Source organism: Peromyscus maniculatus, chromosome 21 (genome assembly GCF_049852395.1).
Source record: "Peromyscus maniculatus bairdii isolate BWxNUB_F1_BW_parent chromosome 21, HU_Pman_BW_mat_3.1, whole genome shotgun sequence".
Lineage (NCBI taxonomy): Eukaryota > Metazoa > Chordata > Mammalia > Rodentia > Cricetidae > Peromyscus > Peromyscus maniculatus.
This window is the reverse complement of record NC_134872.1, coordinates 13,243,966-13,255,436: the sequence shown is the minus strand read 5'-3', so window position 1 is coordinate 13,255,436 and position 11,471 is coordinate 13,243,966. Positions and strand designations below refer to the sequence as shown.

General features: G+C 52.1%; 2 protein-coding genes across 3 annotated transcripts; both read right to left on the bottom strand.

The window, feature by feature from the left end:
* Positions 1-228: 228 nt before the first annotated feature.
* On the bottom strand, positions 229-2,664 carry LOC102927621 (D-dopachrome decarboxylase). Its single transcript, XM_006979084.4, has 3 exons — positions 2,495-2,664; positions 1,993-2,168; positions 229-504 (listed from the first exon to the last, which is right to left on the bottom strand). Exons 1-3 carry the CDS (start codon positions 2,600-2,602, stop codon positions 432-434), a joined length of 357 nt encoding a protein of 118 aa, XP_006979146.1. The 5' UTR covers positions 2,603-2,664; the 3' UTR covers positions 229-431.
* Positions 2,665-3,936: 1,272 nt separating this feature from the next.
* LOC143266694 (glutathione S-transferase theta-3) lies at positions 3,937-11,096 on the bottom strand. Of its 2 annotated transcripts, XM_076558627.1 has the most exons (5): positions 10,600-11,094; positions 8,372-8,459; positions 6,699-6,849; positions 5,856-6,032; positions 3,937-4,966 (listed from the first exon to the last, which is right to left on the bottom strand). In XM_076558627.1, exons 1-5 carry the CDS (start codon positions 10,709-10,711, stop codon positions 4,769-4,771), a joined length of 726 nt encoding a protein of 241 aa, XP_076414742.1. In that variant the 5' UTR covers positions 10,712-11,094; the 3' UTR covers positions 3,937-4,768. The 2 variants fall into 2 exon arrangements, with proteins under 2 accessions (XP_076414742.1, XP_042122450.1); XM_042266516.2 differs by lacking the exons at positions 5,856-6,032; positions 6,699-6,849; positions 8,372-8,459 and having other exon boundaries at positions 10,600-11,096.
* Positions 11,097-11,471: the final 375 nt, after the last annotated feature.

Sequence of the window (11,471 nt, the reverse complement as noted above, 5' to 3'; positions counted from 1 at the left end):
GTAAAGATCCTCTTTACACCAGGCCAAACCAGATGTTCTCATGTCCCCAATGGTCTGCACATGAGTGTAGAAAGCAGGCCTTCCAGGCCAAACCCTCCACCCCAGATTTCAGCAAAATTCAAACAGCAGCCCCATGAACAGATAACACCCCATCCTTTGCCCTCATGAACAAATCACATTCTCCTGAGTGTCCAGGATGCCAACGAGGCGAATACAGAAGCAAAGAAGTTATGTTGGGATTATGTCCTCTTCATTTATTTAATTTCATATTTATTCATGAGGGAGGCTGGGGAAGTGGGGGGGAGTGAAACTACAGACAGTGAAGCCATATACGCACAGGAAGCATTTGGCAGTGGTAACTACCAGGCCACAACTCTGTCCGGAGGTCTCTCTAGAAGGGCTCTGGACAGGCTCTGGATTCTTTGTTCCAATCACAGAAACGTCATGACAGTCCCTTTCTTTCCAATCTGCCAGGGCTCCAATGGGAAGAAGCGGATAATTATCCTTTAGGGAGCAGAAAAAGAGATGTCAGCTCCTTGGCAAACTCCTCATCTGCCAAGGTCCCTAGGCATGCCCAGGTAAGATGCCAGGCCAGCCCATATCAGCCCGCAGGGTATTGTGCCAGTCCGCCCACCCCAGTTAATGATCCTTGCACCAACACAGTTAGGTGCAAGATGATGGCTATGCATAGGCCCAGGACAGACATAACACGATGGTACGAATACGTCAAGTATATTCTGTGCACACTTGCATATGTCAGGCTGGATATGGTCCTCCTATTTCTAACTGCAGGCTCCTGTGGGCATGCCCAGTGCTCAGGCCATTTAGTTTTTAATCAAAGCCCAGCTCAAAGCCAGGCAAAGGTCAACCGTGATTCAAATCTGTGGAATAAATGGTTCATCAATCACAGAGATAAAAAGAAGTGCCTAGTAACAGTCTGGCACCAGGGGAGCCGTGCTGAAGGGCTGAAGCCTTAGGTTCCCATCTGTAAAGTTGGTCTAATACAGTTATCTACCTCAAGAAGATACCAAATCTGTCCACGAAGACCCTGGAAAGCACTTGTAAGGATCAAATGGGATAATGGGCGTAGAGATCCTGACCCATGCTGAGCAGGAGAATGGTACTGCTAAAAAGTAGTGTGTCTCCTAGACTTAAGGACGGAATTTGAGCAGCCACCACAACCAGCCATTACCAACTTTCCTGAGCCAAAAAGTACCCTATTCTGGAAGGTTCTTTCAAAATGATCCCCTTAGGTCCTCACAGGCATGGAGTAGGCCCAGGAATATGAGACTCTAACGCTGCCTCAGAGTGTAAGGGTTTTTTTTTTTTGGGGGGGGGACCTTCTTGTGAGGAAGGGAGGTCATTTAGCCTGACCCACTCACTACTTTTATGGAAGAGAAGGTTACATATTGGAAATAGTTTGTGTCCAGGTTTACCTGGGATCTTTCAGCTGTGGTAGCCCTCAAATCAAGGTGTTTAGTTAGCTATCTGGGCCAATGGTCTTTTGGCTACCCCATGACTCTCCTGGAGCCTTATCTAGTCCAAAGGTCTTTGCCTCAGGACATAACCAGATTCCCTCTGGAAGGGTTCTCCCTGAAAACATCCTAATTCAGAGACAGAGCAGAGGCAATCATCGCAGTAGTTCTGAGATAAGCAAATACTCAGTAAACACACACACACACACACACACACACACACACACACACACACACACACACACACGGGGTTTCCCAAGCCATCCTTACTCGGGGCTTACAGGGATGGCTGCAGATCTTCAAAAGAATCAAAATCTTGCCACCATTCTGATCACAGACCCACCGTTCCAGTGCCTAACTGAGCAGATGCATCTCCTTGCACTAGGTCCCGGGGTGCTTTCTAAAACCAGCAAATAATATATTTTACTCCCAACCTCATACAGCGGACCCGGAGTCAGGATCTCTGCTCTGGAGGCACAGCAGTCCCAAATTAAGTTCCCTGACTAGCCTTACATACCTGTCCTGGTCCAGGGCCAGCTCCTTGGTGAGGAACTCGAAGAAGCCGGAGCTATGGTTGCGGTTCTGCTCTGCAGTACCCACAACACCGATGGAAGAGACCAGAAGCTGGACGCAGGGCTCTGTGGATCCGTTCATCAATAAGGTCATGCCAGGCTTTAACGTAACACTCACGCGCTGCAGGAAACACAAAAGTTAAATCCTGAATCTTGGGCAGGCCAGGCTGGCCTCCGGGAGCGGGCGCGCCGAAGTCTTAACGTGGGGGGGTCTGAAGGATGAGGGTTTGGGGCACTGGCTAGTAAACCTTGGAAGTCAGTCACGCCAGGGTCACGCCTGGAAAGGGTGACCAGGAAGGTACCTGGGGAGGGCGGATGGGACACGGAAGGTCAGAAGTCAGCAGGCGGGTGGGGTCTCTGGGGATAATAGTAAGGGTCATGGGGAGGTCTGCCCCCCCCCCCAGCCCACTACCTCCGCGCACCCAGGGCTCCCCGACCCTAGCTCACGTCTTCGGGTTTGTCCAGGATGGTGGCGGTCGCTGCACACAGCCGCTTCTCTAGCCCGGCAGGTATGCGGCTAGCGGGCAAGTTCGTTTCCAACTCTATGAATGGCATGTTGGGCGGCGAGAGGGATCTCAAAACAGCAACTGCACCGAGAGCCGCTGGGGTTCCAGCAAGGGGGCGCGGGGCGGGTCATTGGGGGGCGGGGAGGGCCACAGCTAAGCTTCTCATTGGCCAGGTAGCGACGGCGCTCCTGGATTGGCTACCAGGGCTACTCCTCTTCTGCAATCATGCGCGCTGGCTCCAAATTACCGAAGTCGTAGCTTCAGGGCCTCTGGCCCTCCCAGGCCAGCAGGGGGCGCTGTTTCAACCTCAGCTAAACACCCTCGACGTATACGTTTCTATAGGGCACTTCACACTGCCAGGCTGGCTTAAAGTTACTTGAGTGATGGTGATAATTTCAAATTCAATATGGGAACCACACTTCTTTTGAACAATCAAAAGAAACCAGGGATTGAAAGGGAAAAATCAGCAGCCGTCTTGAGAGAGGCTTCCCCCTCCCCTCCTCCAAAGGTATTTGCTGACCAGCAGTTTTAGAAGTGACCAGAAGTTCAACTTATAGGGCTGAGACAATAAATCTATGTATCCTGGACTTGGCAAAACAAAATATGGGGAGCAATGGGCTCAACTGCCCTCAGAGGAGAGTAGGACTGGGACAACAAATCTGAATGTATATATCCTGGGTTCAACAAAAGCAGGACATTGGGAGTAAAATATGTATGTCTCTGTAGATGCCCTGAATCTTGTTAGCCATCAGTAACCTCATGCTTATTGTTCAGTCAGTAACTTCAAAGAACTGCCTCACCCCTATCCCCCTCATCCAATCCCAAGCTGCATGTAAACTTTTCCTATACAAACCCCTTCAAGCGAGTGCTCGGGGCCGTTCTCCTCCACCCGCTGTGTCGGATGGTGGATGTTGGGCCAAGCGTGCTGTTTTGTTTGTGTACTTGCATCGGATATTGGCTCTGTGGTGGTCTTGCTTGGGGGCTTTGAGACCTGGGCACAACAGTACCACCTGTGGATGAGGTGTGCCTGGGCAGGACCCTAGGGCAATGGCATCTCTCCCTGGTCCCTATGACTTTGTAGCCTCTTCTGTGAGTGATGAACCATTGTCCACCAGAGGGTAGCAAAGCCATTTAAAACAAAGCAATCTGAGCTGGGCGGTGGTGGCGCACGCCTTTAATCCCAGCACCAAGGAGGCAGAGGCATCGGATCTCTGTGAGTTCGAGGCCAGCCTGGCCTATAGAGGGAGTTCCAGGACAGCCAGGGCTATGCAGAGAAACCCTGTCTTGAAAAAAAAAACCAAAACCCCAAAAAACAAAAAAGGCGATCTAAGTGTGCATACTAAAGGAAACGGAAACCAATGAGCAGAGAGACTCGACTATCACTTGTTCTGTTAGCAATTTATTTATTAGGTAATGCACATGCCAGAGGCCCTACGGCACAAGATTAAGTAGCTTGACAATTTGGAGCTGGAGACACACAGAAGACAGCAGTCAGCGTTAGAAGACTTGGAGCAAGCAACACTGCTTGGCCGCATGTGGAAAGTCAGGACATTGCCAGAAACTTCCACCCCTGCAAGGAACATCATGAACCAGGCCTGCACCCCGTCTATGGCAGGCAGGATCACCCCAGAGGGAAGAGAAAGACCCAGAGGACAAAGGCCTTTCCCTAGACACTCTCCATCTGTGACATGTGCTCAACCCAGGGGTCAGAGATCCTGCCTGCTAAAACTGAGGAAGGGAAGGACAGGGAATGAGGAGCCCAGCGGGGTCACATGGTGCCAAATGTCAAAAAATACAGGAAGGGCACTAGGCAAAGAACACGGGCACAGGGAGGGCAGGGATGGGGATGGGGGCAGCATGTGTGTGTCCATGTGAGAGCAGGAGAGGGCCTAAAATGAATGCAGTCAGAAAGGTATGGCTTGGAGGGTGGGGCAAGGTTGCACATTCAATGGTTTGTAAAGTTTCAAAAGAGGAGCATGGCCTGGTAAGTAGTTCCCCAGTGTTTCCCTGTAGCTCCCTCCAGAGGTCAGGTAAAAGCTAATGTCACAGCACAAAGTGGGTTGGGGACACAGAAGGAACACATCCCTGTCTAAAGGAAACTGTGGGCCAGAGACTTCATATCCCGGTGGCAGCCAAAGAGACATTCTGCCTCATCTCTTCACTTGCATAACCCTTGACGTTTCCCTTGACGGTGCCATGGGTTCGTGCTCCTCCCTCAGCGAAACAAATACTGCACCGAGAGCTTCAGTTTCTCCTTCAAGGTGGGGTCCTTCAACGGAGGCATATCCTTGGCCTTCAGGATAACCGCATGGGCCTCCTGGAAGAGGTTCTCCCCCACTGCGGCTTCCACACGCTGACGCCATGCCGCCAGTTTGGGTCGGCTCTCGAAGATTTTGCAGCCAGCACTCACGGGCTGCAGGGAGCAGAAGCCAAGGAGAGGGGCTAAGGTCCACCATCTACAAGGCAGCATGGCCGGTTTCGGTGTCGTCGTCCCCCGCCCCCCACTACATCGTCCCTCCTCCACCATGTGCGAGGCCCCTCTCAATGCCTCCAAGAAAGAATTTCTAAGGATTTACTGGTTAATGCTAAGAATCAGTGATGGTCAAAAGCTCAGTCATAAATCAGGCATTTCATCTCACGCCTCCCAAGGCTTAGGAAACACTGGGGAAGAAGATGAGAGACTGAAGAAACAGGAAAGGAGTCACATAGATCACTGACTTCCAGGAATGAATTAGCATAACATTTGCATATGGGCCCATTAGCATCCTGTCATGGAGCGATGATGGACACCTGGGGTCTCACCCCTCTCTGAGGATAATGGTTGTTGGGAGAGGGAGACATTTTCTTCAGTGGCCACTGGTAAGGTGCCCATGCTTTGTAAACAAATCCTCACCCATCCACCTGTAAGCCACCTGGATGAAATTCACTGTCACACACACACACACACACACACACACACACACACACACACACAAACCCCAACATGATAGTAAAATGGAAGCTAGTGAGAGACAGATCAGCAGGAGGAGGACAGAGATGGCCGAGGAGTGAATGTGATCCAAATATATTATGTACACGTCTGAAAGTGTCGTCACGAGACTCCATTGTTATGCGCAGTAAAATATATGCTAATCAAACACTTTAAAAATTCACTTTCTGGATGAAGACGATCAAGGCTCAGAGGGAGAAGTGACTTATGCAGGGCCCCACAGCCAGAGAGCCGGCATGAGCGAGAGCTCCCTCCCAGGACCCACCCTCATTCACCAGGTCGCCCCCTGCCCCCCCCACTCCACGGCACTCACATGCATCAGCTCCGTGATGGCCATCAAGTCAGCCACAGAGATGTGGGGTCCGGTAAGGAAGGCCTGGTCCCGCAAGAACTTGTCCTCCAGCATCTGCAGGCACCTGTCCAGTTCAGCCATTGTGGACGCCAACATCTCGGGGGGCACCGGCTGTCCCAGGTACATGGGGAACATCATCTGGTGGACCAGCAGAGAGAAAGGTTTGGCTCTGCCCAACGCTCATCTTTTGTCGCCCTCTTATCCATCCAGCTCAGCTCCCAGGACCTTTCCTTGCCCTTTTCCTGGGTAAAGTCCCTCCTGGCTCTCAGGACCAAGACCTCAACACGAAGCCCCCCCCCCCCCCCCCCCCCCCCCCCCCCCGGTGTAGCAGCGGTCTTCCTGTCCCCGCTCCGGATCCCCTTTCACTTCCCGCGGGACCTCTCAAGAGAGACAGGGTAGTTGACACACTGTTGAGGGAATTACTGGGCTAAAGCCAACGCCCAGGAGGGCCACTAGCATGAAACTCTTGACATTCCATGCTGGAGTTCTAAGATCCCCAAGTTTAAAAGTTTAAACAGAACATTTAATTTAATTTGTATATTTATTTATTTATATTTCGAGTGATTGCACACATGCTCTCACACATGCACGTGCATGCCTCCCTCACCACAGCGTGCTTATGGGGGTCCCTCTCCTTCTTCTCTGTGGGTCACAGGGATTGAACTCAGGATGTCAGGCCTCGTGACAACTGCCTTTATACCCACGGAGGCATATCACTGGGCCAAGAGCTTTCATGTTTAACCGGAAGCACCGTCTCCGATGCATCCCGAGAGGTAACCCTGCCCCTTTGTCCCTATGGCTCACCTTCTGCCACATGGCCCTGGTGCAGCCATCTCGAAGGGCCGTGTGCTGCCAAGACAGGTACTCATCCACTCGGGCTCGAGCCTGAAGGTCCTGGGGGTACCAGTGGTCAGGGGCCTTGTACTTTCTACTCAAATACAGCAAGATGGCCACACTGGAGGAACGCAGGGGGGAGGAGAACATGCCCTGGTCATTTCTTTGTTTCTTTGTTTCTTTCTTTTTTTCTTTTTTTTCTTTTTCTTTTTTTTTTTTTTTTTTTGGTTTTTCGAGACAGGGTTTCTCTTGTGTAGCTTTGCGCCTTTCCTGGAACTCACTTGGTAGCCCAGGCTGGCCTCGAACTCACAGAGATCCGCCTGGCTCTGCCTCCCGAGTGCTGGGATTAAAGGCGTGCGCCACCACCGCCCGGCTCTTTTTTTCTTTCTTTCTTTCTTTCTTACTTTCTTTCTTTCTTTCTTTCTTTCTTTCTTTCTTTCTTTCTTTCTTTCTTTCTTTCTTTCTTTCTTTCTTTTTTAAACACTGTGTTTTGGTTTTTTTTTAAAGATTGTTCTGTTTGCATGTATGGCTGCACACCAGAAGAGGGCACCAGATCTCATTATAGATGGTTGTGAGCCACCATGTGGTTGCTGGGAATTGAACTCAGGACTTTTGGAAGAGCAAGCAGTGCTCTTAACCTCTGAGCCATCTCTCCAGCCCACGCCCTGGTCATTTCTTAAGTCACCTTGGTCTAGGGCCAGAGTGTCTTGTACCTGAATCTCCACATGCCTTCTGATCCAGCCTGGGGATCCTTTCAAACACAAGGGGGATGGGAGCTCGCCTCTGCTCAGATTCTCCTGAGGCCCTTCCTGTCTACAGGAAAGGTCAAAGCCTTTCCCTTCGGCCTGCACCCCTGCATGGTCCAACGGCACGGCCTTCACCTTGGTCCTTCCAGCAAGAACTCACTGCCCACATCCCTGGCACATCAGTACTGGAAGGTCCTGCTTGCTTGCCACCTCGGAAGCAGGCTTCCCTCTTAACCTCTCACCTGACATCACACCCCCAACCTGTCTCCTCTCCAGTGCCCTCTCCACCTGCCGTGTTCCTGTCACTCCTCCCTCCAAACTGTGAGTTCCCTGCAGGCCCAGATGATGTTCTGCTCGAGCTCCAAGGATGGGCAGTGAGCTGGTGCTCCTGGGTGCTCAGCAGAAGAGAACTAAGTTCAATGGGTGACCCCCCTTTGGCTTCAAGGGAAGCAGCGCCACCCCCATGCATGCATGCACGCACGCACGCACGCACGCACGCACGCACGCACGCACGCACACCCGGGATCTGTGGTAGATGTGGTATTTGCAGGGCCTGGCACAGCCACTCTCTCTTTGGCACTTTGGCACTGTCCTTGATCCTGAGGGCTGGGCTAACAGAGAGGAGCTAGGAGGCAGCCTACCTATATCCCAGGCTCACTTTCCTCATCCATAAAATGCAGAGGGAGGGAGGGAGGGAAGGAGGGAGGGAGGGAGGGAGGGAGGGAAGCATACCATGGCTTCAAAAGACCCTCTCAAAAGCCCCAGGTACCTGTTTAAGTTTGATCTGACCATCTACCCCTTGGGGCTGACACAGAAGCCACAGTCCATGGTGTTGGCCGTGGGCCCAGGCAGGTGGCCTGCCTCACACAGCTTGGCTGCAAGCCAGGAGCCCATTACCTCTCTGCCAGGACGAAGTCCCCATCCTTCAAAGCTGGCACCTTCCTCAAGGGGTTCACCTGGGCAAAGTCGTCCGTGTAGTGCTGGCCTGCAGAGAGACCAGAGAGGTCAGGGAAGAGGACTCCGAGGCTCTTCGAGGTCTGCCTGCAGCCTTCCCGACATTCAGGCACCAGTTTCCCACAAGAAGCCTCAGGGAAGAGGAAGTTACCGTGATGGCCAGTGGATCACAGATATTGATCCTACAAATCCATTTGCCTTCACCTCTGTGAAGCCTGGGTGTCCGCTTGAGTCTGGGAAGGAGGTGATTCTGTGCAGTTATGGCTTACCGTCATCATTATGCAGACACCCAGTCTCATTCCTGGGCTCGGATCCATCTTCCTATCCTAGGCAAGAACTTGGTGGGTTCTTCTGACCAGACTAAGTGACCCGTGCACACCCCTGGAGCTCCAGCCCTTTCTAATCTCAGTTCTCAGCACAATGTGCCGGCTCTTGCCAGGACTAAGTGCCCCATTCAGCCACCTGGCCTCTAGAAGCTCACTTCTTCCTTTTCTGTGCCAAGCCCTCAAAGCTCCCTCCTCGCTTGCAGTTCCCAGACCAAACTCACTGCCTCTCTCCCAACCACCGTGCCTAAGCCAGATCTGATGATAACAAGCGAGGTTGCCCAGTCGATATGAGAAGAGTCAGGGGGCATTTGGTGAAGCCAGGTTCTAGATCCAACTGTGGGCCTCTCTCTCCTTCCACTGAATGGACTGTATCACCTTTGTCCACTCCTTCCACAAACTGCCCATGCGCAGCCCCTGTCCTGTGGCCCAAGTGGAGAGCAGGAGGACTCAGCTGAACTCTGCCTGTCCCCTTGTGACCGTGTCCAGCAGTAGCCCTGCCTCCACTGATGAGTTCTGCTTCAGAGGCTGGTTTTCCTTCTTGGGTTTGTTTGTTTTGTTTTTCAGGCTAACCAGAGCAACATTCCAGCTTCAGCGAGATTGAGTGCTGGCCTCTCCCACTGTCCCTTCACACAGCCCTCTAGCTGACTGGAAACCGCCATAAAGCAAACTTCTAGAAGGGGAGGTGGCGTGTGAAGTCGGCCTGGCAAGCCTGCAATGCCAGCTCTGTGGGAAACTCGGAAGGATCATGGGCTCAGCGTTTGACTGGGCAAAGAGTGAGTGCTATGCCTGGACATGTCAGCAACTCTGTCTCAAAATGATAAGTAGAAAGAGGACTGGAAGTATAGTTCAATGGGAGCATGTATGATAGATATCCTAATTTGGTCCCCAGTAAAACACACGCTACACACACACACACACACACACACACACACACACTACACACACACCACACACACTACACACCACACTACACACAACACCACACACACTAAACACACTACACACACTCACACACACACTACACACACACACACACACACTACACACACACCACACACACTATACACCACACTACACACAACACTACACACACACACTAAACACACTACATACACACATATACACACACTACACACACACACACACACACACACACACACACACACACACACACACGAATGGCAAGCAAGCCTGGGACTTGATTCCGGTGAGTAGGAGAGACACACAAGAGTCGTAAGTGGAAGATCACACACCCAAGTAAAACAACTCTTTTCTGCCCCAGAATGCAGAAATGCAAGATGGGGATCCTCCACTTAGAAAACGAGTTAGTTCAGCTTTTCTTCTTCACTGCCAGGAGGTGGGATTTTCATGCCCTGGCTCTCCCCCCACACCAACACCACCCCCCGCCTCCTCCCAAGAGCTTCTACTGCGACTTTGCATCTGGTATTTGGAAGGATGTTATTCACCAGGCAAAGGTTCTTTAAAAATTCACAGTTGAGGGGACTAGAGAGACAGCTAAGTGGTTAAGAGTGCTTGCTGCTCTTTCAGAGGACCTGCATTCGGATCCCAGCACCCACATCAGGTGGCTCACAATCACCTAGAACTCCAGCTCCAAAGGACCTCTTCTGGCCTTCTGGGGTATCCGTACACACACGCATACATGCATACATAAAACAAAGCTTAAAAAAAAAAAAAAACCTCCGCAGCTGATAACTGATACAACCGCTTCCTTCGGGGAGCGACTGGCGTTTCCTCTCGTTTGCACACCTGGCCTGACCGTTCACGGGCTGCTGAGGTGCACCGTACACAAGGCTGCAGACTGCCCAGCCCTCTAACCCGGCCCACCTTTGAGCAAGTCTATGGTACGCAGCTGGAAGGGTATGTTGTTCTTCTTGGCGAAGATGTAGACAGCACGGCAGGGCTGGGACATCAGGTCCAGGTAGAGCTCCAGGCCCATGGCGGAGGCTGTAGGAGTGGCCGCTGGCAAACCTGGGCGTCTGACCGCGAGGGAACTGCCTCTGGGGACAGAGCTGGAAGCCGCAGCAACGGCGTGCGGGAACGGCTGGACCCAGACCCTCAGGGCTTCTTATCCTATACCAGAGCCCGATCACAGCCTTTCCTCCCATTGGATGCTCATGAGAACTTCGGGCCAATCAGAGGCGGGCTGCCGATGAAGTCCTGCACAAGTCAACCTGAACTGTGTACCTGGGACTTGCTTGCTTTTGGGCCAAACTCCTCCCCGTACCTCGGGACATGAAGGGTGTTTCCATCGGTGAGTTTAGGGGCACAAGAGCCGTGCTGTCTGCCTGCCTGCAGTTCACTTTCTCTCCCTCCCCTCAGGGAGCGGGCTGAGAGAGGAGTGGCTTCGAAGATCCTTGACACAGAAAAAAAAAAAAAAAGGAAGTGGAACCGCCTCCTCACCCAGTTCCCCGGGGCCCGGGACTCAGGATGGGGATGGTCTTTAGCCTAGCGTGCAAAGGCGAGGCCAACACCCTGTGAGGAAATGATCTGGCCCTCTCCATTCTTATTTGACCTCAGCTAATCCTCTTCTAGAAGCTAGGGGGAGGACTGCAGATGTGCCTGGGATTGGATAAAAACTTCTCCACCTACTGCAAAAAGCCTTCGGTGGCACTCGGGGGCAGCTAAGGCCTATATGACATCATCATTTCCCAAGAGAAACTCCCAGTTTCCCAAATGACAAATCAGAAAATGTGTTG

Excerpts from the sequence above, each read along its gene's own strand:
- LOC143266694 (XM_076558627.1), bottom strand. The coding sequence starts at position 10,711 with ATGGGCCTGGAGCTCTACCTGGACCTGATGTCCCAGCCCTGCCGTGCT. Across the intron at positions 6,850-8,371 it reads GACTTCGTCCTGGCAGAGAG|TGTGGCCATCTTGCTGTATT; the intron begins GTAATGGGCTCC and ends GCGTTCCTCCAG. Across the intron at positions 4,967-5,855 it reads CCATCACGGAGCTGATGCAT|CCCGTGAGTGCTGGCTGCAA; the intron begins GTGAGTGCCGTG and ends TGCTCCCTGCAG.
- LOC102927621 (XM_006979084.4), bottom strand. The coding sequence starts at position 2,602 with ATGCCATTCATAGAGTTGGAAACGAACTTGCCCGCTAGCCGCATACCT. Across the intron at positions 2,169-2,494 it reads TCCTGGACAAACCCGAAGAC|CGCGTGAGTGTTACGTTAAA; the intron begins GTGAGCTAGGGT and ends TGTTTCCTGCAG. Across the intron at positions 505-1,992 it reads CTGGCCCTGGACCAGGACAG|GATAATTATCCGCTTCTTCC; the intron begins GTATGTAAGGCT and ends TGCTCCCTAAAG.